Source organism: Coenobita brevimanus, chromosome 67, assembly GCF_032717465.1.
Source record: "Coenobita brevimanus isolate Jiangsu-jjx chromosome 67, ASM3271746v2, whole genome shotgun sequence".
In the NCBI taxonomy this organism is placed as follows: Eukaryota; Metazoa; Arthropoda; class Malacostraca; order Decapoda; family Coenobitidae; genus Coenobita; species Coenobita brevimanus.
The window spans coordinates 27,198,772-27,220,266 of NC_137020.1; the positions used below are offsets into that span (position 1 = coordinate 27,198,772).

The 21,495-nt window shown below is 42.3% G+C and overlaps 1 protein-coding gene across 1 annotated transcript in view; it reads left to right on the top strand.

The window, feature by feature from the left end:
- The first annotated feature begins 1,704 nt into the window (after window positions 1–1,704).
- The window catches only part of LOC145405461 (peroxidase-like), a 45,161-nt gene continuing 25,370 nt past the window's right edge, over window positions 1,705–21,495 (top strand). Inside the window, exons 1-7 of the mRNA XM_080276806.1 lie at window positions 1,705–1,756; window positions 8,648–8,826; window positions 11,382–11,553; window positions 13,158–13,292; window positions 14,439–14,596; window positions 15,140–15,287; window positions 15,637–15,748. Coding sequence (XP_080132932.1) covers window positions 1,708–1,756; window positions 8,648–8,826; window positions 11,382–11,553; window positions 13,158–13,292; window positions 14,439–14,596; window positions 15,140–15,287; window positions 15,637–15,748 — 953 coding nt within the window. The 5' untranslated portion in view covers window positions 1,705–1,707. The remainder of the gene's footprint in view (window positions 1,757–8,647; window positions 8,827–11,381; window positions 11,554–13,157; window positions 13,293–14,438; window positions 14,597–15,139; window positions 15,288–15,636; window positions 15,749–21,495) is intronic.

The window sequence follows — 21,495 nt, forward strand, 5'->3', positions numbered from 1 at the left end:
TAAGACTGGCAATTCTATGCAAAATTTAAGCTTAAGAGAGTTTATAAATACAGGAACACCTTCCTGGGCAGAGGGTTTAGTATATGGGCTTTTGTGAGTTACCTACAGCCCACCTTCCCCGTCGCCATGACCTTGTCTAGTTTTGAATTCGCGGAGGGTAAGGAATGTTCTGCAGAAGTAGGGTGAAGCGCCAGGACACAATGTATATCTATCTGTATGTGCCTGTCTGTCTGTCTATCTATCTCTATCCAGACGCCTCAATCCCGTAAGCAGTGACCACAAACAAATCGTATCCATGTCGCCCTGTCCCCTGCCATTTCCATACCCTAACCCCAGCTTACACCCCTCATATACCTCTCCACTCATCCCTCCATCACATCGTCGGTATCCCCCACCCTTTCCCCTCCTCTACCTCACATACACTCTTCTCGTTAGTCTCTCACTCCATCCTCTCTACGTGGCCAACTACCTCAATGTATTTCACAGGACACGAATATAATAAAAGACGCTTGTATGTGCTGAGTGTTGGCGATGATCACTGGGCGGTTAAGTACAAAATATTCTGTTAATACTAGAGCTGTTAGGTTTTTGCGTATACTATTGATTAATAAGTAGTTTTTCGATTAACTGATCCTTTTAACTTTTCTGGGCAATAGAGGAAGGTGGAGAAGAGAAGACAAGAGGAGTAAGCACGAGAGAGAGAGAGAGAGAGAAAGGGGGGGGGTCACGAAATGGATAATCTATTCTAGCTGAGTCATATTTGGGAAGCGAATAATGAACAGACACGGGTTCACAGTAACATTATTGTAAAACTAAGCTGTTAATGGAAGTAAGGCAAGACTCGCAAACCATCGTCCAGAATGAAAAAGCCTGTACAAATTTTGTATGTTTACGTATCCATCTAAATTTTGAGAAAACCGCTTCTGAAACCACAGCACCATATCCTCATCTACCATAATCACGCTAATCTAGAGAGAGAGAGAGAGAGAAACAACGATTACTACCAGAGGCAACATGAAAATATAAAAACATGGAGTCATTTATAACTCACTGCAATACCTAATGCCATGGGCCGTATATCCAGACATGTGTATCGCCTTCGAAGATCCCTGTTCCACGTGTAAGTTTTTTAAATGGCTGTGTTGTAGACTACTTTAGATCCGTGAGAAATAGTAATAGGAGCCTAATTCTCCCGGTCTTTGTAGTGCTAAAGATGGAATCGCGCATCTCTGCGGTGTTGCCAAATGAATTTAAAGTTCCCTTTTCTGGCTTTAGGTTACTTTGAGTGACTGCTTTATCTAATGGTATTTCAAGGTAGATTGTACACTCAAGGTATTTACTTCTGATATGATACAATGTCGGAGAGAAAACAGGGACAGCTCTGATCAAACGGTTGGTCTGTTTGCTCATCGCGTAAGAGAATGCGCTTAGTGAAGACATCTAGGGCGAAATTAAGACTGTTCGAAAATAGTGCTCATAAATAGTTACATTATGCATACTTTTGTTACACAAGTTTCCGTCAAAATCACAGTGCAACGATATGGCAACCATATTTATATAGTAATTGATGGCAACTAACGCCGTGAAGCGAGTGTGAGTCTCCACTCTCTCGTCTCATCATCTCCGACCGTGTGGGTCAGTCACCATCCCTCGACGTTTGGGAGTGGGTGTGCTTCATTCGTTCTCTAGTGCACGGCCTTTTTCACCATGACACGCTTGAATTTGCATCTCATCGTTATTTGGCTGTTAATTTTAGGTGAGTATTGATTGCTGATTAGAAGTTGTTGGAAGGTGTAAATGAGGTATGAGTGGTTTGACAGGTGGCTGACGTTTCGGCGTGTGCGGGTTCAAGTGGCTACAGGTAGAGCGTCATCCAGGCAGTGTTGTCAGATGCTCAGTTCTTGTACCTTTAATTTTCTTCCCAAGTGTAAATCAGTTGCATGTATGCCATGACAGACGCATTGTGCTACGGTTTAGCGTGTTTTTGTTTGTGAAATAGTTTTAAGATTTATGGAATGTAGGCGAGAAGGACTTAGCGCACCGAAACCGTATGGAGAGAATGGCTACCGGGAACTTCAATGCATGATCAGGAAATAGCCTAGGCAAGCGGAAATAAGAATTCATGGTAAACTTTAAATGGTCGACGGAAAGAAAATAGCTGATGTAGTGAATCAGCTTGAATTAACATGTACAGTATAAACAGGAAGAATGGGATACATTGTGATGCCATCCCTAGCATACTTGACAACCGGCATTTTTTTCTCTCTCTTTCCAACCAACCTCACCGGATTTCGGTGTTAGGTACAGTACTGTACCACTGACCCCGACACGATGAGGTAAACATGAACGTACGGCAATGTTATTAAATTGGTTTCCACTTTATGGGAATTATGGTCAGTGTGACACGTGTTTAGCTTTGTCAGTTAGGGTTCGTTCAAGATGTTTTTGCTCACTGCTATTACTGTAATGTTTATAGTTGATTAGGGCGATGTATATAGTATATGACCGATATTTCTCGGCCCCTCGAGGCCTGTTCGTACAACATCGTCACAGCTAAATTTCCCAATGCCTCTCCATATGTTGCCAGGGTGGAACTGGTCAACGAAGCCGTAGATCTTAATGGTACGTTACAGGTACTTAAATTCTGCCCATGACAGTTTGAAAATTCTCTCTTCATAACCAGGCGCCTCGGTCCCGTAAGAGGTGGCCACAAAAGTCGTTTCCGTGTCGCCTTGTCCCTTGCCATTTCGCTGCCTTCCCCCCAGCTTACACCCCCCTTTCTCATATACCTTTCCATTCCATCCCTTCAACACATCCTCGTTCTCTCCGACCCCCCCCCCTCCACCTCGCACACACGTACTCACGATATGCACTGTCCTCGTTAGTCTCGCATTCCAGCCTCTCCGCATTGCCAAACCATCGTTAGTCTCGCTTTCCGTCCTTAGTGTATTTCTCAAACTTTATCATCCACATCCAAACGAGAAACTCACATTAATTTCCTTCACATGTCTCAGGTCTTCAGATTGCTGGCAGTAGGCTACCTCACAAGCAAAATTATCCACATTCTTTACCTAGGATAATGGATGTTTATTTTGAGGGTATCTAAGTAGGGTAGCGACATGTTACTTCATTATATGGTTGTTCCTGATGTACCAGTGATGACTGCTTTAATATAGTTAAGGCATCGAGCTGTAGGGGTTGTATAGCATTTACTAAACCATTAAATACAAAAGGTTCTTCCTGAGGTGAAAATAATCATGGCAGCAAAAAATAAATAAATAAATAACTAAATAAATAAAGCATCTGATGGAGTTAAATGTGCAGTGATATCAAACGTGGACGCAGGGTAAACATAACTGCTGCTGCTCGTAGTGCAACCATGCACTCCAATTACTGACACTCCTCGATGCCGCCTTTCTGCTGAGTAAATTTTTCTGGCGTTAGTTGGAAAAGATTTCGTTCGGACCATAAGAATTAGTGTTCTTAGTAGCTCCACTATAACAACTCACAGGCCAACAGTTCCATGGGCCAGCAGTCACTGTGTAAGTTAGGTGAAATGGCAAATCTGCTTTATATTGTAAATAGCAGTGTAACGTTAGCAAGCATTTTTTTTTCTTTAACTCACTGGATTAAAAAAGGTGACTCAAAACTTGGACTTGCTGTATCATGGGAGTGAAAGGTGTTAGTTTTTCCGGACTCAACTAGAGCTCCGACTAAGAAGTAAGATATTAAACATTGGCTTTAAAGGCTGGGTATGAGTTTTTAAATATTACTAGAAAGGAAAGCTGTTGTTTGGTGGTTGGCATACCGGGTACGCGTGTGGCGATGCGTGAGCAGCCATGTTTTAAGTCGGACAGTGGCGGTCGTTTGGTGCTGCTGGCTTGTTAACTTATAGTATACTTTCTTTTGTTTGTATTCTGTTGCTTCTGCAGATATCAAAGGTTAGATTTAATACGCAAAGTGACGGTTAGGGGTTTTCATAATTTACGGCCCCTAGTGTTTTGTAGACCCAGTGGAATAACCACACTTCTGTCCTCTGCGGTATAGGGTTAGATTTTATAGCGCCTTACCCACACCATGACAGTGAGCATGTACTAATTATACAGGTACTCTCCGAGTAACTTATAGCTAATGCAAAAATGTTCATGGTGAGCTCGCATCTTTTATACAACAGGGGATAAATTCACCAACAAATTTAAGATCGGTTTTCAGTCGTCCCATAAGTATTTGCTTTTCAGAAAGGAAAAGGAGAGTGTAGTCTTCCCATTACAGTATTTGACCCACTGTCCAAAGGATGAACTTCTTTAAGAAGAAAGGGAGATCAATCATAAATCGAGAATCCATCCCTACGCAACGGTTGGACAGTGTTTTCAAAGCTTGTTGGCGTCTGTATGATTTTAGTAGCTTAAGACTCGTATTAAGGAGGTTAAAGGAGACTGTTTCCAACCCCTCTCACTATGAGGCATCTTTAAGATGCATAGATTCGTAAATTGGCAGCAAGAGTACCAGAACAACCAAAGATGACCTAGAGTTGAAGGACATGAGTTCGCCTATTACTGAATTGCACCTAGCACATACGGTAGCCCTGCATACGGTATCAGAAACATCAACGAGTAGAGAAATATATCAAGCTTCTCGCAGCCCAGGAATAAATCCCCTTCAGTCAGATGCCGTATTTTTTGTTCTTGCTATTTCCAGGTAGTTTTCATCTTAGGATACTTTTCAAATGAGTGTTTAGCCCTGTCTTACTAAGGGGATCTGGTAATCTGAGTAAAATGTGTGACGACAGAGTGCACTGAAAACGTCACGGGATTCAAGGGGTTAAACCAGCAAAGGAAAGGGGCAAGTAGAAGTGGATGATAGATATCTTTAAGTAGATGAGTAGTCTTATAAAGTGGTGGGATGTTTGGCGAAGTAATGATCCTGACTACGTACCTAAGTGGCAACCCATGTATCGTGGTCGGAAAGAGTGGACAGAACCTGTTTGGGGAATAAATTTTAGGGGGGGTAAAAGGCTTCGAAAGAACAGGCTAGTAGTGAAAGTTAGGGAAGCAGTTTTGCCGTGGACCAACTGATTTCATTTGACAATTCCTGTCTCCTGTTTGTCACTCCAGGTCTCCCCCATCACTTACCCTCTCATGGTTATCATCAGTGTCTGTCCTTGTTTATCATTATCCATACGTTTATTAGCTGGTACCATTCTTCTCTTATCATCATTATCCTTCTGTTATGTTGAGTATTAATATCTCACCCTTGTTTATCACAGGGTCCATGTTTATTGACTGTACACCCTTTTTATTTATTTAAACTCCTGTCTCCAAATTAACACTACCCTTGTTTCTTGTTTTATCACTTTTCCTCTTATTTCATGCCATTACTCTTGTATGCCATAACAACACCTGACCCCTACCAGCGTATGGTCATTTTGAGAACTAAATATCGCCATTTTCATTAATAATATCAATTCAGTGTGGTGTCAGGCGATATTAGAAGTCTTCAACAGTGAAGGTTAAAATCTCTTCGTAAACACACACACACACACACACACACACACACACACACACACACACACACACACACACACACACACACACACAGGGAGAGAGAGAGAGAGGGGGGGGGGACATTTCCACATCACTACGGACACCCCACATTCATACAACTTTCACTTAAAAATTGTTGTCTCACGGTCTCTACACCCTTCCCGCACCACCACCCTCGAACCCTCTCTCACAGATCAGATCAGATGAATGTCGGAGGCAGTGCCTGTGCATGCAACGGCGCCTCTTTTAGCAGCATTAATTTTTGTTTGTCGTTTAGCTCCGTTATCTTATTTCCTCTCACTTTCCAAAATTTGTATAAAGTTTGGATGTTCCATATTTTTGTCACAGAACAGGTAATTTCCACTAATGCTGACCTTGTCTTCTATATATGACTGCTGTGGTTCTGTAATTTTTTCCCTCATTTATACCCTGTACAATACAAAAGAAAGTGTTCTAAGTCCTCCACCTCTGCTCCACATATCTGACATTTTGTATTCTCATTTGTGTATTTTTTGCTGTCATTTAGTGATAGGCAGTTTGTTCTGGCTCAATATAAGATGATGGGTGGTTGTCATATATTGACTCTTCTTTAATATGCTTCTGCACCAGTCTTCCTGTTTTCTTCCTCTTTATTCCTCCGTTTTTCTTACTCTTCCAATTTACTCCCTGCACTTTCCGTTTTTCACCTTTTTCTTCCTTTTCCTCAGCTGTTATCCTCTTCTTCTCCTTTTAGAATATCCCCCCCCCTTTTTCTCATCTTCCTTATCTTCCCATTCTTAATTGTCCCTCGTCATCAGTATTCTTCTCTTCATTTGTTTGTTTTGTCATTTCGGCTTTTCATACCCATATCTTCGTGCTGCACCTTTTCCGCTCTTTCATCTCATTATTCTCATATTTTGCTGCACTGGAGAGAGAGAGAGAGAGAGAGAGCTGCGGGAAGGACTGGTGAAAGTGGTAATGCGAATACCGGTATGAAGGACCAAGGATGAGTTGAGGTGTTGTCAGAGAGGAATGGAGTGGAGCAAGACTTTATCCCTTTTATAAACCCATAGACAAGCATGTATTTAATAACCGTATTAATAACAAAAAATACGTATTTTTACAGTATATTTAGAAGAAAAAGACTTTAACTCCCTTTAGTGACCTGGATAAGCATGTGCTGTATTTAAAAATCATAGTAAAAAAAAAAAAAAGTATGAATTGTATTTAAAAATCATAGTAAAAAAAAAAAAGTATGAATTATCAGTTTTATCTGTCTTTTACTCCTGACCATCAGCAGTAGTCAGATTTATACGATGGGAAATATTGAGGCCTGCATTACTGTTCGTTTAATAATCCTGTGCAGACAACCTTAGCTGTACGGTATATTTGAATTAAAAACTGTACCGATAGATGAAAAATAAGTACAGACTCCCCAACGGTGTGTGTGTGTGTGTGTGTGTGTGTGTGTGTGTGTGTGTGTGTGTGTGTGTGTGTGTGTGTTTAATGGGGAGGGGGAGGGCTGTAGACGAATAGAAAAGGGATATAAACGGGTAGAAGGCTACTAAGAATGCTGTTTTATACGGATGGAAAGTAAGCCCGGAGAGAGAGAGAGGGGCGGGGGAGAAAGTTGAGGTAAGAAGTTGCCGTAATAGAAAGTGTGGAGGGAAAAGGAAATAAAGGCAAGGAGAGGAAAAAAGAGCAGAGTATCTGGAAGAAGAGATAAAAGAGAAAAAAATAACGGAGCTGGTAAATCTGGGAGGGAAGTGGAGAGAAATTATGGAGGAATGTCAGGGAGAGAAAATGGGGGAGAGGTGAGGAAAGAGAGAGGGAGGTTTCAGGTCAGTCACGTGTGAACGTTAGTACACTTGCGTGAATGTGTAAGTGCAGGAGGTGTAACACACACACACACACACACACACACACACACACACACACACGAGAGAGAGAGAGAGAGAGACCTTGCAATTTTTTTTCTTATTCCCTTAGTACGAATTCATTGAGTTTTCTTTAAAGGGGGTTAATGAAGACTATCTGAACTCCCTACCCCCCAGTGGAGAGGTATAAAATCGGGTGGATACGAAAAATATACGAATAGCATCAGACAAGAGTTAAATGGGAAGAAATTATGGAGATATTGAGAACAGACAAAAAAGGAAGGAGAATAGAGGACGACAAGACGAGGTGCAATTGAAGTATCAAAGTGAGGGAGAGTAGAAAGAATAGGAAAGGAAGAGGAAAGGGTAGAGAAGGGGGAAAAAAGGAAAGGGAAGAGAATGAAGGCAAAAGGGGATAGTAAAGCATAAGAAGGAAATGGCAGGAGTTGATGTTTTGACTGTGGGGGGCAATTACCGTAATTTATTCTTGGTAACTTGTGACAGTTTTATTCAGTTGGGACAGGCATCTCTAACTAGAGTTCTTAAATACTGTATAACCTTGTATTAACCCCCTCACTGAAAGTGCTTACAAGTGGGAGATGTCAGGTCGATGTAGATGGATATAATAAATGTGCACAAGACAAGAAAGAGAGGTACTTAATACAGAAGATGATGAGGCCAGAGAACTGACAGGGGACGGTTGCATTGATGAATTATATATTTATGGAGGAGCTCATGACAAGGGTTTGCACCCAGTTTCAACATGATAATTTACTCAGGCATGTAATGTGAAAAGTATACGTATATATAAAGTACCGGTACCAAACAAGTACAGTACTTGCAGATTGTTAGGCCTCTGGGTTTGAGCTATTATTCCAGGTCCTTCCATGGTGAGTGATGTTTGACCCATTCCACAGTGCATAATGATGATAGTTGTTTGATGTTCATGACTTCTTACCATGTCTTCTGGACCCTACCTCACCACTGTCCTTTAATGGTTCATGACTTCTTACCATGTCTTCTGAACCCAACCTCACCCGTCCTTAAATGGTGGAAAGGAGGGGTGAGTCAGGATGGCCGTAAAGATATGTATGAACACGTAGACAGACAGGTATGGGTTTGATATACTGTATATTATACAGATTGGTTTGCTTTATTGTATAATTTCATTTGTAATGTAGTAGCCTTTGTTTATACAGTATTGTACTTTTTTACATTTTTAGTTCATGTGGTATAATATCTAACCAGGTCGTGGCAGCTTATGTGACCGTGAATCAGAATGTGTGGAGGTTGGGTTTGCAAGATCAGCTGGCTCATATCTGGGCCAGGGTTATGAAGCTGCAAAGGAGTCACTGCTTGAGCGATGGGCCAATGAGGATAAAGAAGGTACCCCACCCTACACGGACCTCACACCACTCCTGAAAAATGTGAGTTTCCAGAACTGTACCCTGTCCACTTTAACTTGGCCAAACATTACCATCTCTCCATAATGAATACTGTACTGTAGCAAGACACTGACTCTAAAATGATGCTAGCCATGAAAAGGTCATGGAAGGGATGTAGAATAGTCTTACCAGTACTGTATTTGCATGCTGTCACTGAGCTTGGGGAATGAGCCATGTATGGCTTGTAACTGAAAACCTTAAACAGTTCATTTCAGCAAGAGAAAAAGCTTGGAAGCACATTGTCTGCTATACATACAACCCTTACAAGACTAGCTGATGTATGGGCGTTTATTGTGTCACCCGGAACCACGAATGCTAGTCGCTCCTCACCCGGACTGCACAAAACACGGTGTTGGCTTGTATTTTCTTTACACCTCACTTGAGTCTTCTAAAAATCTGTAGGTCAGGTCAGTCCCTATTCATGTCTTATAAAATGAGACCATTCTTTTATTTAACCAAATATATACCTATTAGTGACGAAAATATTAATATATGTTTGGGCAACTCATAAGGTTTGCAAGTACATAGATCTTCTGCCAGATATGTATTATCTCTCTCTCTCTCTCTCTCCCTTTCTCTCTCTATACTGTATTTTTTGGTGTAAGTGATTGCAAGCTCTGCCTTGTGTACTGTATTTTCTTCAGAATATTTTCTTTCACCGCAGGAGTACTGTACATCAGTCTCATCTGGTGAGTTGTGTATAATTTTGCCTTAGTTTGTTCCGTCCATTTCATTTCTTGCTGGAGTGTGATTTCGGGTCCCATAACTTTTCTTCAGTAGCCTTGGTAAATAGATGTTTCTTTTTCCTTGGCTGAGGTGAGAATGCACAGAGCTGGTGAGGTTGGCACTATTTCAATTCTTCTTCTTGATGGTACAAACGAAACAGTCAAGGGACACACCTTTGCTTTGCTACGGGAATGACTTTTCTTCATGTGGGAGGAATTATATCTAACATCTCTCTCTCTCTCTCTTTCTCTCTCTGTCCGTATACTATCATGTGTAGCAGTCAGTTGAGCTCTTAAAACCATCAACCCGAGGTTATATTTTAAAACTTAATTTTGTAACTGAATAAGCCTCATGTACTGAAGAAGTCCATCAAGCAAGATCTAACTCACCAACTCACCCCTGCCTCTTCCCCCCATTCCTCAGTCCCATCATTGGTCTCTTCTTCTCCCCCCTTCCACCTCATTCACTCCTAATCAGACTTTTCATTTTCCATCTGCTGCCCACAACAAACAATATTCTAGGTGTCAGGAAGTTTCATAGCATCTCTTCACTAATGATTTATTTTCCAGACTACTTCTTGACATTTTCTTGTATGTTACATCATTTTAATATAGTTTGCATTAGTAACACAAGAACATAACCGATGTGTAAGGTGCAGAACAAATGGCAAGAGAATAGGTACTAAGAATGTCTTTAGTCTTTCAGAATACAAATACAGGGGTATCTGTGCTTGCTTTTCACCCCTCGATCATAACCCAAGTTGTAGATAGTGTACCGTATATAATTTGTATTTTAGGTAGGATGAGGTTTTAAATGTAATTGGGTTTTCATCTAATGGAACTGGCCCACTCCCACAACTTGAACACTATGTCGTGGTTACATGAAATCAGCTAAAATTTTGTCAGAGGCAGTACTGTTTCCTTGGTTACTTGCCAGATCAACCCACCAGTCTGACAGATGAGTTAGCAATGTTTGTCAAGTTAAGGTAAATGCACTCGTACATTTTTTTTCAACTGATTTACTGTACAGTACTGCAATTTGATTGGCACATGTCACGAGTCATGGGGAAGGCGTAATGGACTGGTGCAGCAGTACTAGGGAAACATTCCTCAGTGTTGGCCATCTTCCTGCATGTGTGTGGGTAGCAGTACTGGATGCAGCATGTCAGTACTAGAGAAGAACTCCTCGGATTTTGGCCCACTTTGCGCGGCCAATCCATACTAGCCCAACAAATCCGAACTACAGTAATAAATTACTGTATTTAATTTTTTTGGCGACCATACTGGATGAGAATAGTACTGGACAAACACATACTGGATGCGAGGGTACTGTACGTCAACTGTCGACCTTCATTAGGATAACTTTTACAAGATGGTATAAAGCACTTACCTGTCTACAAAAGTGAAGTACCTCACCCAACAGTAGTGCCTACACATCCCACCCCCCAACCTCCATCACCACCACCCCCCCAAAAAAAGTTGAAACATAGCTAAGTATTCTACCACTGATTTGCAGGTTATTTAATTCCTCATGAACCTTAGTTCTGTGTATTCAGTCAGATTACATTGAACAGTACTGCATAGGTTTCAGCTGTGTGCATTTTCATTTATCTCTTTGTAATCTCCATGCCTGATGTTTGTTCCCCATGTCCCTAAGGACACTGGTGCATTTGGAGAATTGGGTGTACATTCAATTATCAGATTTTAGCGGAGGTTTAGGTCTGTGAAGAAGTTAATTACTGAATTTGCCTTAATGGCACCCTTGAAGTCTATAGTCGTTAATCTATTTTTTTTTTTTTTTTTTTATCACAGGTGACACGCACGGGGCAACTTCTGGAAGAAGCATCACGAGCCATAGTGGCACTGGTGAGGAAAACCCGGGTGGGCAAAAGGTGTAGGGGAGACTGGATTCTCAAGGGCTTGGAGAAACATGTTATCCCACTTATTAACCTTGACAAGACCTTGGCTGAGGAAATGGGACTGGGTGAGTTAGGGGAGAAGTTGGTGGGAGAGGAGGAGAGGGAGACCTAGAAGTGAATGTGGAGAGTAGAGCATTGAGAGATACACCTAGGATGATAAATGTCCTACAAAATGGCCTCAATGGCACAGGAGTGTTTAACCGGTTATAGGGTGCAGCATGGAAAAAAACGAGAACTAATGTTTTTTGTGAAGTTGTGTGCATGAATGTTCACTCAATGATGAATCCCCCCCAAATTCTGGTAAGTGGATAAAAAAAAATAATCTGAAGATAGATGCTATCTGAATAATCGGTGTACCCTGTACTGTATTTCATCTTCCCTTAATATATAGAATTGTGTCATTCTTGATGTCTCTGCCTATGTTTCTGAGGGTGAGAAAATCTACAAACTCGTAAGAAGTGAAATAAGATGGACTCATACCGGTTATCATCATATGTCTATCTATCTATCTATTGCCAGACTCCTCAATCCCGTTTGGGGTGGCCACAAACAAATCGCCTCCAAGTCGCCCTGTCCCCCGCCATTTCACTGCCCTGCTCCCAACTCACACCCCCCTCTCTCATATACCTCTCCACCCCATCCCTCCATCTCATCCTTGGCCTCCCCCTCCCTCTTCCCCCCTCCACCTCACTCACATACACTCTCCTCATCAGTCTTTCACCCTCCATCCTCTCCACATGGCCAAACCACTTCAATGTGTTGCTCATAACGCTTCCTATCACATCCACATAATCATATAACTACGTTTTTTTTTTTTTTTTTTTTTTTTAATAAACTCTGAATTGGTATTAATTTCTTCATCATGACATTTTTTATAACCGTGTGATACAGATTATCAAGACAGTTACACAGCTGCTGGTAGAAAGAGAAGGTACAACAGCAGCAGTTATTCAGGATGTTGTAGGTTTGAAAGTTTGAAACTACAAAGTATCCAGAATATATGAATGTAGCCAAAAGGTTAAGAGTCTTGGTTTCTTACATGATGGCTACATGGTTACATTTAAAAGAAGTCTGTAACTCCCAAAGTTGAACAACATAGCAGTGCTATTGGCCATAGTATTTTATCAGCAGGGTACCTCACATCATTTGTATAGCAAATTTTACTATGTAGATCTGTATTTTTGTTTCATGTTGACGGCTGAAACTTGTGTACTCGTAATAAGTTGAATGGAGATGCTACCAGGGGTAATGTAGCATGAAGAGCACTGTCAGGTGAACATAGTTGATGTTTGCAATTATTGTATGTACAAGACATAGTTTGAAATTGATTTCCACCTTTTTCTCTTACAGTAATTTTTTGTTTCCTTTCCCTTAAATGTTTCAGTACATCATCACAGTGTGGACTGAACTTCTTTGAATTTGTATTTTCCTTAGTTTTCTCCATTTCTCCCTCATTTCTGATACCAACCTGATCTTCTGTCTTATCTTGGTATAGATAGGTCCTGAATCAGGAATGTTTTTCTTAATCTTATTTATCATTAAAGTTTCTCCTTGTTTCTTCCAGTTTTATATTGTGTCCAGGTATTCATTTTATACCTAGTTTCTATGTTTCTTCTCCACTTTTTCTTTGTTTCTTTTCCAGTTACTAATTTTCCTTGGCTGATTTCAGTGATGTCATTCCGGTGCCTGGTTGGGTCACCTTACCCTAATGTGGATGGGTCCTGTGTTAACCAAGAGAGTCCAGACCTTGGGTCAGTTGGCTCAAAGTTCCTCCGTCTCCAGCCATCCACTGTGGGCACTGATGGTAGGTGGTGTCAAGTGGTATGGTGTGTAGTAGAGGTTGTGTGATGTGATGTTTTTATATGGGTTGGTGTGGTGGAGAACTGAAGTGAAAAGATAATGTGTTAGGTGGTAAGAAGGTAAAGTAGGAAAAATGAGTCATGTGGTTTTGTGGTTGAGAGTTATTTTTAAAATGTGATAGTGGTAAGATGATAATGAAAGTGTGAAGAAATAATGGTGTGTGGTAAAAGAGATGGAGTGTGATGCCATTAGGGTTTAGTGTAGGGAGGTGAGGAGGTGGAATGACAACATGTGATAGTGGTGATTGAGTCCTTGTAGATTTATATCCAAGGGGTGGTAGGGTTTGTTGCTCACGTAATGCCACCCAAGGATGAGTGATGCTGGTCACTCTCATCTTAAATGTCAGGACCAACTTGCCTAGCCCTGGGCTTCCATATTCCTCACGGGGCAACACAAGATTAGATGATGAATGAATGAATGAATGTTAGAAAACAATGATGTGATTAAGTGGTGATGTGTGATGGATATTGTAAGGGGGTTGTGATGAAGTGGACTAGCCATATGATGTGGTTTGTGCAGTATGTTTATATACTGTACTTTGTGCCAGACAGCTGGCATGTGCCCAACATGGGCTGGCAGCTCTACACGTTCAGTCTGTAATTTATGGGCCCCGAAAGGCAGTTAATCGGTAGAACCAAGGAGCACCATTTTGCATCACTGGAGAAGTGTCCTGCCTCCACTCAGTGCTTTCATGGTATAGGTGTGGAAGGCTTTTGGAGTGTTGAATGAGAACTGAATGTAAACACAGATTTTGATGGGACCATCTGTGTCAGGAGTGTATGATTGAGGAAATCTCGGGGATGAGAACATTGTACTGTTCGAGTACATGAATATACTGCATTTCTGTACCCTCTGAAATTGAACCATCACTCATAATAATGGTGATTTGGCCTTGGAACTATCGTGGGACCTTCTCACTTTTCACTCTTAAGGTCAAAACCAATTTGGATGGCTGAGGCTGAGGCAGACTTGTACATGTGGCTTGAGGCTGAAGCTGGGAATCAGCCACATGTCTGCTCCCTTTCTTCTTTCCCCTCTTTCATTCTCTTTGTCACCTACTCATCCATTCACCCTTGCACCACTTTGTCAGGGTTCTCATTGCGTGGGTCAGTGCGTGGGGAGGACCAGCCACTCCCATCAGCCCGGGAAGTGGCCAGGGTGGTAAGGAAGTACCTAAAGAAACCATCTGTCACTGGAGTCTTCACAGAGTGGGCACATTTCGTTCAGAGAGACATCTTCAGTATCCCAGTAGGTGGATTTTTTTTCCCCAGTAAGACCTGAACTATATTTTGCCTGTTACAAGAGATTTGTCCTTTTGCTCCTTGTTTTCTGTTAAAGTAGCAGAGTAAGACTGTGTCATGCCTGTACATCCTTTCCATACCATTTCTCAGTGACAAACATAATTTTCAAGTGTTACAGCTTCACACTCAGTATGAAGAGAGCTGCTTTATGCCAGGATAAAGTGAACATGCTGCCTTTATTTATCCTTGTCAATTTATATCTAAAATAATTTATTCTTCAATTTTATGTGTTTTCTGCTTGTCTCTTTTTACCTTTCTACTGCTTCTTGCTCTTTTTGCTCCATTTTCTCCAGTTTTTTTTATTTTTCCACAACCCTAATGTTGTGTCTTTTCTTTTCTTCATTAATCCTTTTTCTGTTTCCACTTCCCTTTCCAACCTCATTTTCCTTCTTTCCTTCTCTCCCTGCTTCTTTATTTGAATTGTCAGTTTCCATCTCGTGCATTTCTCCTCCTGCCTCCTCATCCTCATTTTTCTGCTCTGCCTGTTCAGGAGTCTCCCCTAGCAGAAGGTGTGGATTGCTGTTCTACCCCAGAAGCAGAGGACTGTGCCCCAATCCCTGTTGTTGAAGATGACCCTATTTACTCAATTCTTCCCTGCATCAACTTCAGACGATCATTGCGAGCACAGGCTATCCTAGGTGAGACATAGGGATAGGAAGGTGGGAGGTGGCGTGGACATGACTGAAGAATCCACATGGATAAGGTTCCAAGAAAGTCTTCGAAGGTGAAATGCAGGGCACTATTGGAAGGATACTATTTGTGATATGACGGAAAATGTTGGAACAGAACGCTGGGAAGAGAAAAGATATAGAAATAAGACAAAATTATCTTAAGGGAGTTCTCTCTGGTCATCCCTTCTTAGTGGTGAGGGATTACAGGAGGGAACAAGTTGTCATTATATTGATGAGGACTTAATGATAACCAAAATAATTATGGTACATTTATTGTCAAAATAAGTAGTAACCTAATTAATTTTCTGACTCACAGGTCATCGTGAATCCTTGTCCCTGGTGTCTACCTATTTGGATGCCACACCTGTCTACGGCCCAACTGACAAGATAGCATTCACCAGGAAGACCGGATACTTTGGTTATCTAAAGTAAGCTCAGTACTTGTATTCATTAGTTCTTATTTTTTTCCATTTTATACAGATTTTTTTTTTTTTTTAAAGCCATTCAGTGGTTTCCATATTTCCATGCTAAATCAGTTCTGTACAGGATCTTCGAAACTTAAGAATTGTGAAATGATCTATTCTTTTTACTCATAAATGGTACATTTGGTTGAAGATGAGGTACAAAGTTCCTTTCTCTTATCCATACATACCCCTGGCTGTCCTACCTCACCTAATTTAAACCTAGCCTCACCATCTTACAAGGTTCAGTCATATATAAAGGCTCCAACATGATTGCATGTGTCAGCGTTGGTCACCTAATACAGTAGTGGCTTCCACACTACTTGGTCTCAAGCAGCCTCTCTATTTAGTCCCGTATCTCAGAGGTCACACCCTATAACCTTGTCCCAGGTTTTTTTGGTTGGCCTCTCAAAACCCTGCCCTCAGAGTTCACACCTCACCTTCTTCACCCAGTTATCCTTCATACTCTTCACATACTCAAATCATAACCGTCCTTACAACGCTTCATCTGCAGTCCTAAGCCATCTAGGTCTGTGATTCAAGGATGCACTATGTGCCCATATAATCATCATCATCTTGGTATGTTTGAGTCAACAAATATCTTCCTGCTTTACAGCTTAAGTCACGCTACCATACAGAATTACATACCTGCCATGTACTGCATACAAGGACCCCATAGCATAGAGGGAGCAATATCAAGGGGCAACGACTCCTTGAACTACTTCCAACCACTCCATACCCTTACCATCAAGCTGACTCCAGCCCCACCACCAGCACATATCATGTTCCCCAAATAACAAAACTCTTCCACTTACTCAAGAGACTTTCCAGCATGATTATTCCTTTCCTACCTCACTGTCTCTGCATGCCATCCTCTACACAGTGTGCACACAAACTGAACATTTATTTTGCTACCTACCTGTAATGCCACATCTCTTATGCACCCACTTATCGCAAACAGCACAAGATGGAGTTACTCTCCACACTCTTGTGGCAAACTATGCATGACCATGCTCCTACATTGACAGTACTACCACTTGCCCCAGGCAGTATCACTTTTGTATTTGTGTGTGCTTACTTTCAAATCCTTGTACCCCATTCCATCTCTCCACTTCAAGAATCTTTCCTCTACCACCCTCTTATTCTCCATGGTCAGCACCAAATCATCAGCAGACATCATCTCCCATGGGAATCCATTTCTGAAGTAACGTGAGAGAGCCTCAAGGATCATGATAAATAATTATGGGCTAAGAAAAGTTTCTTCTTTAACCCTTTTGGGTCGCAAATATGTCCATACATCCAGTCTGAAAAATCGCATTTTTTATGAAGAAAAGAAAGTTATGTAAATTTAGAAGTACAGTAATCACTCTAATATCCGGACGCCCAATAACCGAACATCCCCACTACCCGGACCTAATCGTCCTGGGATCCTACATTCCCAAAATGGTCCGAAAACCCAAAAAAATAAAAAAATAAAACGATTTTTTCCCATCTGTAATTTGAACTTGCCGCGCGCGCCGTGGGAGAGCATTGTTTTGGTGCGTCATTCCTCCGACATCTGATAGAGCGCCGCTGCATCCTCCCCACTTCCCACCTCTCTCTCACCGCGAGTGTACGCTCCTCGTAATGGCTGCCCACATGATCGCTTTTGTGGTGGTGCCCTACCTGCTGCAGGGCCTCCTGCTGCTCTCGGGCCTCCTTTTAGTGTGTGTGATGATGGCCCCACCACCTGAGAAAAGGAAGAGAGTGGTGTTGACTCTGGAAAAGAAGAGGGAGATATTGGAGAAAGTTGATGCGGGTTGGTCTTCTTCCTGCATTCTCCCCGAGTACAACCTGGCCCGGTCGACTTTGTTCGATATCAAACGTTCCCGAGACAAACTCGTGCAGTACACGGCTGACTTCTCGTCGAGAAGCAAACGCAACGTGGAAAGGAAGATTATGTTTACCCCCAAGTTTGCAGAAATCGACCGATCCACGTTGATTTGGTATCGACAGCAACGTGCAGCTGGTGTGATGGTACGTGGAACAGAGCTGAAGGCTGCTGCTGAGAAGTTCGCAATGCTTCACGACGCCCTAGACTTCAAGGCATCCGAGGGTTGGCTCTTCGCGTTCAAGTTGCGACATGGCCTTACCAACCGTAAAGCACATGGCGAAGCATTGGACGCCAACGAGGATGGAGTTGACGAGTTTCGGCACAAGGTGAAAGGCTTGATCGACAGGGAGGGCCTAACTCTCGGTCAAGTCTACAATGCTGACGAAACTGGCCTATTCTATCGCTTGCTGCTAACGAACACTCTAGCCGAGGAGACGGAGAAGCGTGTACCTGGCCACAAGCTTTCCAAGGAACGGATATCTGCTTTGAGTTGTGCCAGTGCTAACGGCATGCACCAGCTTAAGCCCGTTGTTGTTGGCCGTGCAAAGCAGCCTGGGTGCCTTCGTGGGGTGATGGATGTCCTTCCTGTCGTCTGGTACCATTCTTTGAAGGCATGGTTCACAGCTGTGATCTTCAAAGACTGGTTTCACCGTCACTTCGTCAAGGAGGTCATCCATTGCCAGACGAAGACACTGGGAATCATGCGCGACCAGGTAAAGGCTCTTCTTCTACTCGACAATGCACCTGCCCACCCGTGCGACAAGGACTTGGTTGCTGAAAATGGCCGTATTAAGTGCATGTTTCTGCCACCTAATACGACTGCTCTCATTCAACCAATGAACCAAGGAGTGATCGTGGCAATAAAGCGCCTATACCGTCGGAAGTTCCTGGATGAGGTGATGGTTGTTCTCGAGGACGAGGACGAGCGCAGGGAGGGACGGGACACACGAGGCAAGCGGACTTTGGAAAACCTTCACCGCTACAACATCAAGTCTGCGCTGTACATAGTGCATGGAAGTCCCTGTGAAAACTCTTGAAAATGATTGGTCTCGTCTGCTTCTCGGAACAGATGTGGAGTACGATTTTCTGGGCTTTGATGTGGATGACTTCCATGCACGTCTACGTGCACGGCGATGATGTTGATGTGGACGATGTTCGTGAGTGGTTGGATGATGATGAGGGCGATCCTGGGTATCAGACGTTGTCTGATATCGAGATCGCGTCTTCGGTTGCTGGTGTCAGTACCGAACTTGAAGATTCCGACAACGAAGGCGACGATGATGTGGACTCCTCTCAGCAGGACACTACTCCAGCCATCCCCAAGCTGAGCGCACTCCGGGAACATCTAGAGTTCATCCTAGACTACCTGGAACACCCTGACTGCGACAGGGAGATGGGGCCCTTGGGACTCGTGGAGGAAGTGCGTGCTTTCAGGCAGCGCATCATCAATCGTCAGAATCGTCGGTCATTGCGTCAATCAACCATTGACAGTTTTTTCAGGCCCGTGACCCCCGCTGTGCCCAGCCCTGGCTCCACTCCGTTGCCTCCCCAAGACAGGCCCTCATGCTCCGAGCCACAGCCCAGCACATCAGCCACGGTGGAGTCACCGCTTGACGTGAGTTTGCGGCTTTCTTCAGAGTCCTTTGCAGTGGGTACGCCATCACCACGACCCAGCGATGCACCCCTAGGTCGCCTGCCAGTGATACTCTCGGACTATGACAGTGAATAAACAGCAAGAACTTCTCTACTAGACCACATGGGAATTTTGAGTGTTGTGCAGTGAAAAAATCGGTGTGTTGTGTTAAGGATTTAAAGTTGAGAGAAAAGACTCGATAGAAAAGAAATTTAACGTAAATAGACTTCTTTGTTTTGGCTTTGGAAAATAAAGAAAAATTGGGAAAAGTTAAAGTGCAACACTAAGTTACAATGGAGCATTATTTGGACAAAAGTGAACACTGTGAAGAGAACGGACTTCTGTGTGTTATTGACTAAGTTCAGTGCAAGACTTCAGGAAGAGTGTACTGCAAGTGCTTCAGGAAATCGTTCTTACTGTCAGAGTCCAAGAGGAGGCGGTTATTCATCGAGGTGGCCAGGGACTTGCTGTAAGTAGCCAGAATGTTTCATACTGTACTTTTTTCCATACTATACTTATCAGAATGTTTCATACTGTACTTTTTTCCATACTATACTTACCTCATTTCACTCTTTAATGTCCTTTATTGGTGTGAATAGGGTGTTAGTAGCTGTGCATGTGCAGTAAGAATGTGTTTTTCTGAGTTACGCTAGGTTAGGGTCCATAAGTACCAGAATGTTTATTAATGTATGAACATACTTCTAAACCCTCATTTTATGTTTCCTTTGCATTTATTTCGGTCATTTATGTGCCTTATTGGTGTGATTTGGGTCTTAAATAGGTGCTATGTATGTCCAGAGGGAGTTGTATAGGTGTTTCTCTGAGTTAGGGTCCGTAAGTACAAGTCTATAAGCTGGGGCCCAATATCCAGACAGAACCAATAACCGGACCTACCTATGGCTCTATTACGTCAAGGATCCGTAAGTACAAGTCTATAAGCTGGGGCCCAATATCCAGACAGAACCAATAACCGGACCTACCTATGGCTCTATTATGTCAGATATTGGAGTGATTACTGTACACCGCTTCCCGTCCGATCAGCGAAGTTAAGCAACGTTGGGTCTGGTTAGTACTTGGATGGGTGACCGCCTGGGAACACCAGATGCTGTTGACATCCCTACATGTCAAGTGGGGTTGGTGGAGGATTAGTGCCCCTCCCTGTAAAACAATTAACTCCAAGCCCTTGGCCACCCCATCTGGTATACATGGCATCTGGCAATGAATGAATGAATGAATGAAAAATTTAGAAGAAAATATAATATTCATGTATAAGGAATTAATATGTCTGCAAAATATTAGGGCACTACTTACCATACAAGAGCCATAATAATGATGGGAAGTTGGGTAGCCAGTGGTATGTGGTGTCACAAATAAATGCATTTCTATTGTATAATGATAATCACTCCTACTAATCACTCCTACTCATTCATTCATTCATCATCCAATCCTACGTTGCCCCATGAGGAGCATAGGAGCCCAGGGCTAGGCAGGTTGGTCCTGACATTTAAGATGAAAGTGACCAGCCTCACTCATCCCTGAGTGGCATTATGTGAGCAATAAACCCAAACTACCCCTTGGATACAGTAGAGTCTTCATACGACATAAGATTGGTTATGCAGAACCTTGTACAAAATCAAATTCACGCTGAAACGTGACGTATATTTACATATAAAATAGGGGGTCAGGTTCTAGGAGCCGTACATTTTTTGTTAAAAATATATAGTATTACAAATGTATGCCTTAGAACACCTAAGACAGTGTGTTTAGATACGATCTAACCGACTGGACACATCAGTGCATACTGCATTCTAACCTAACCTAACCAATTAGTTTGGCCCCTAATGCTCCCCATAAATATTTTAATCACCAAGGATTGCCACTAAGCCTCTTGAAAGTCCTCATTATCATTCAAGCAAAAGTCTTTTGACCAAAACAACTACTGAGCTCTCTTAAAACTCAGTGTAAACATCATGTGAAAAATGGCTGCCTAGCATCAGCCATATTTTGCCAAGAATCGCTTTCGGCTCTTAAAAAAAAAAAAAAAATGAAAAATAATAATAATAATAATAATAATAATGCTGTGTGAAACTGTTTCCAGTTATCAACAATAAAAGAAAAAAATGCTAGAAAGAAGTTGTCAGCAAGGAGTGATTGTACATTTCTCACTTCTTAGATACACACAAAAGCAGTAATCGTGAATAATAAGCA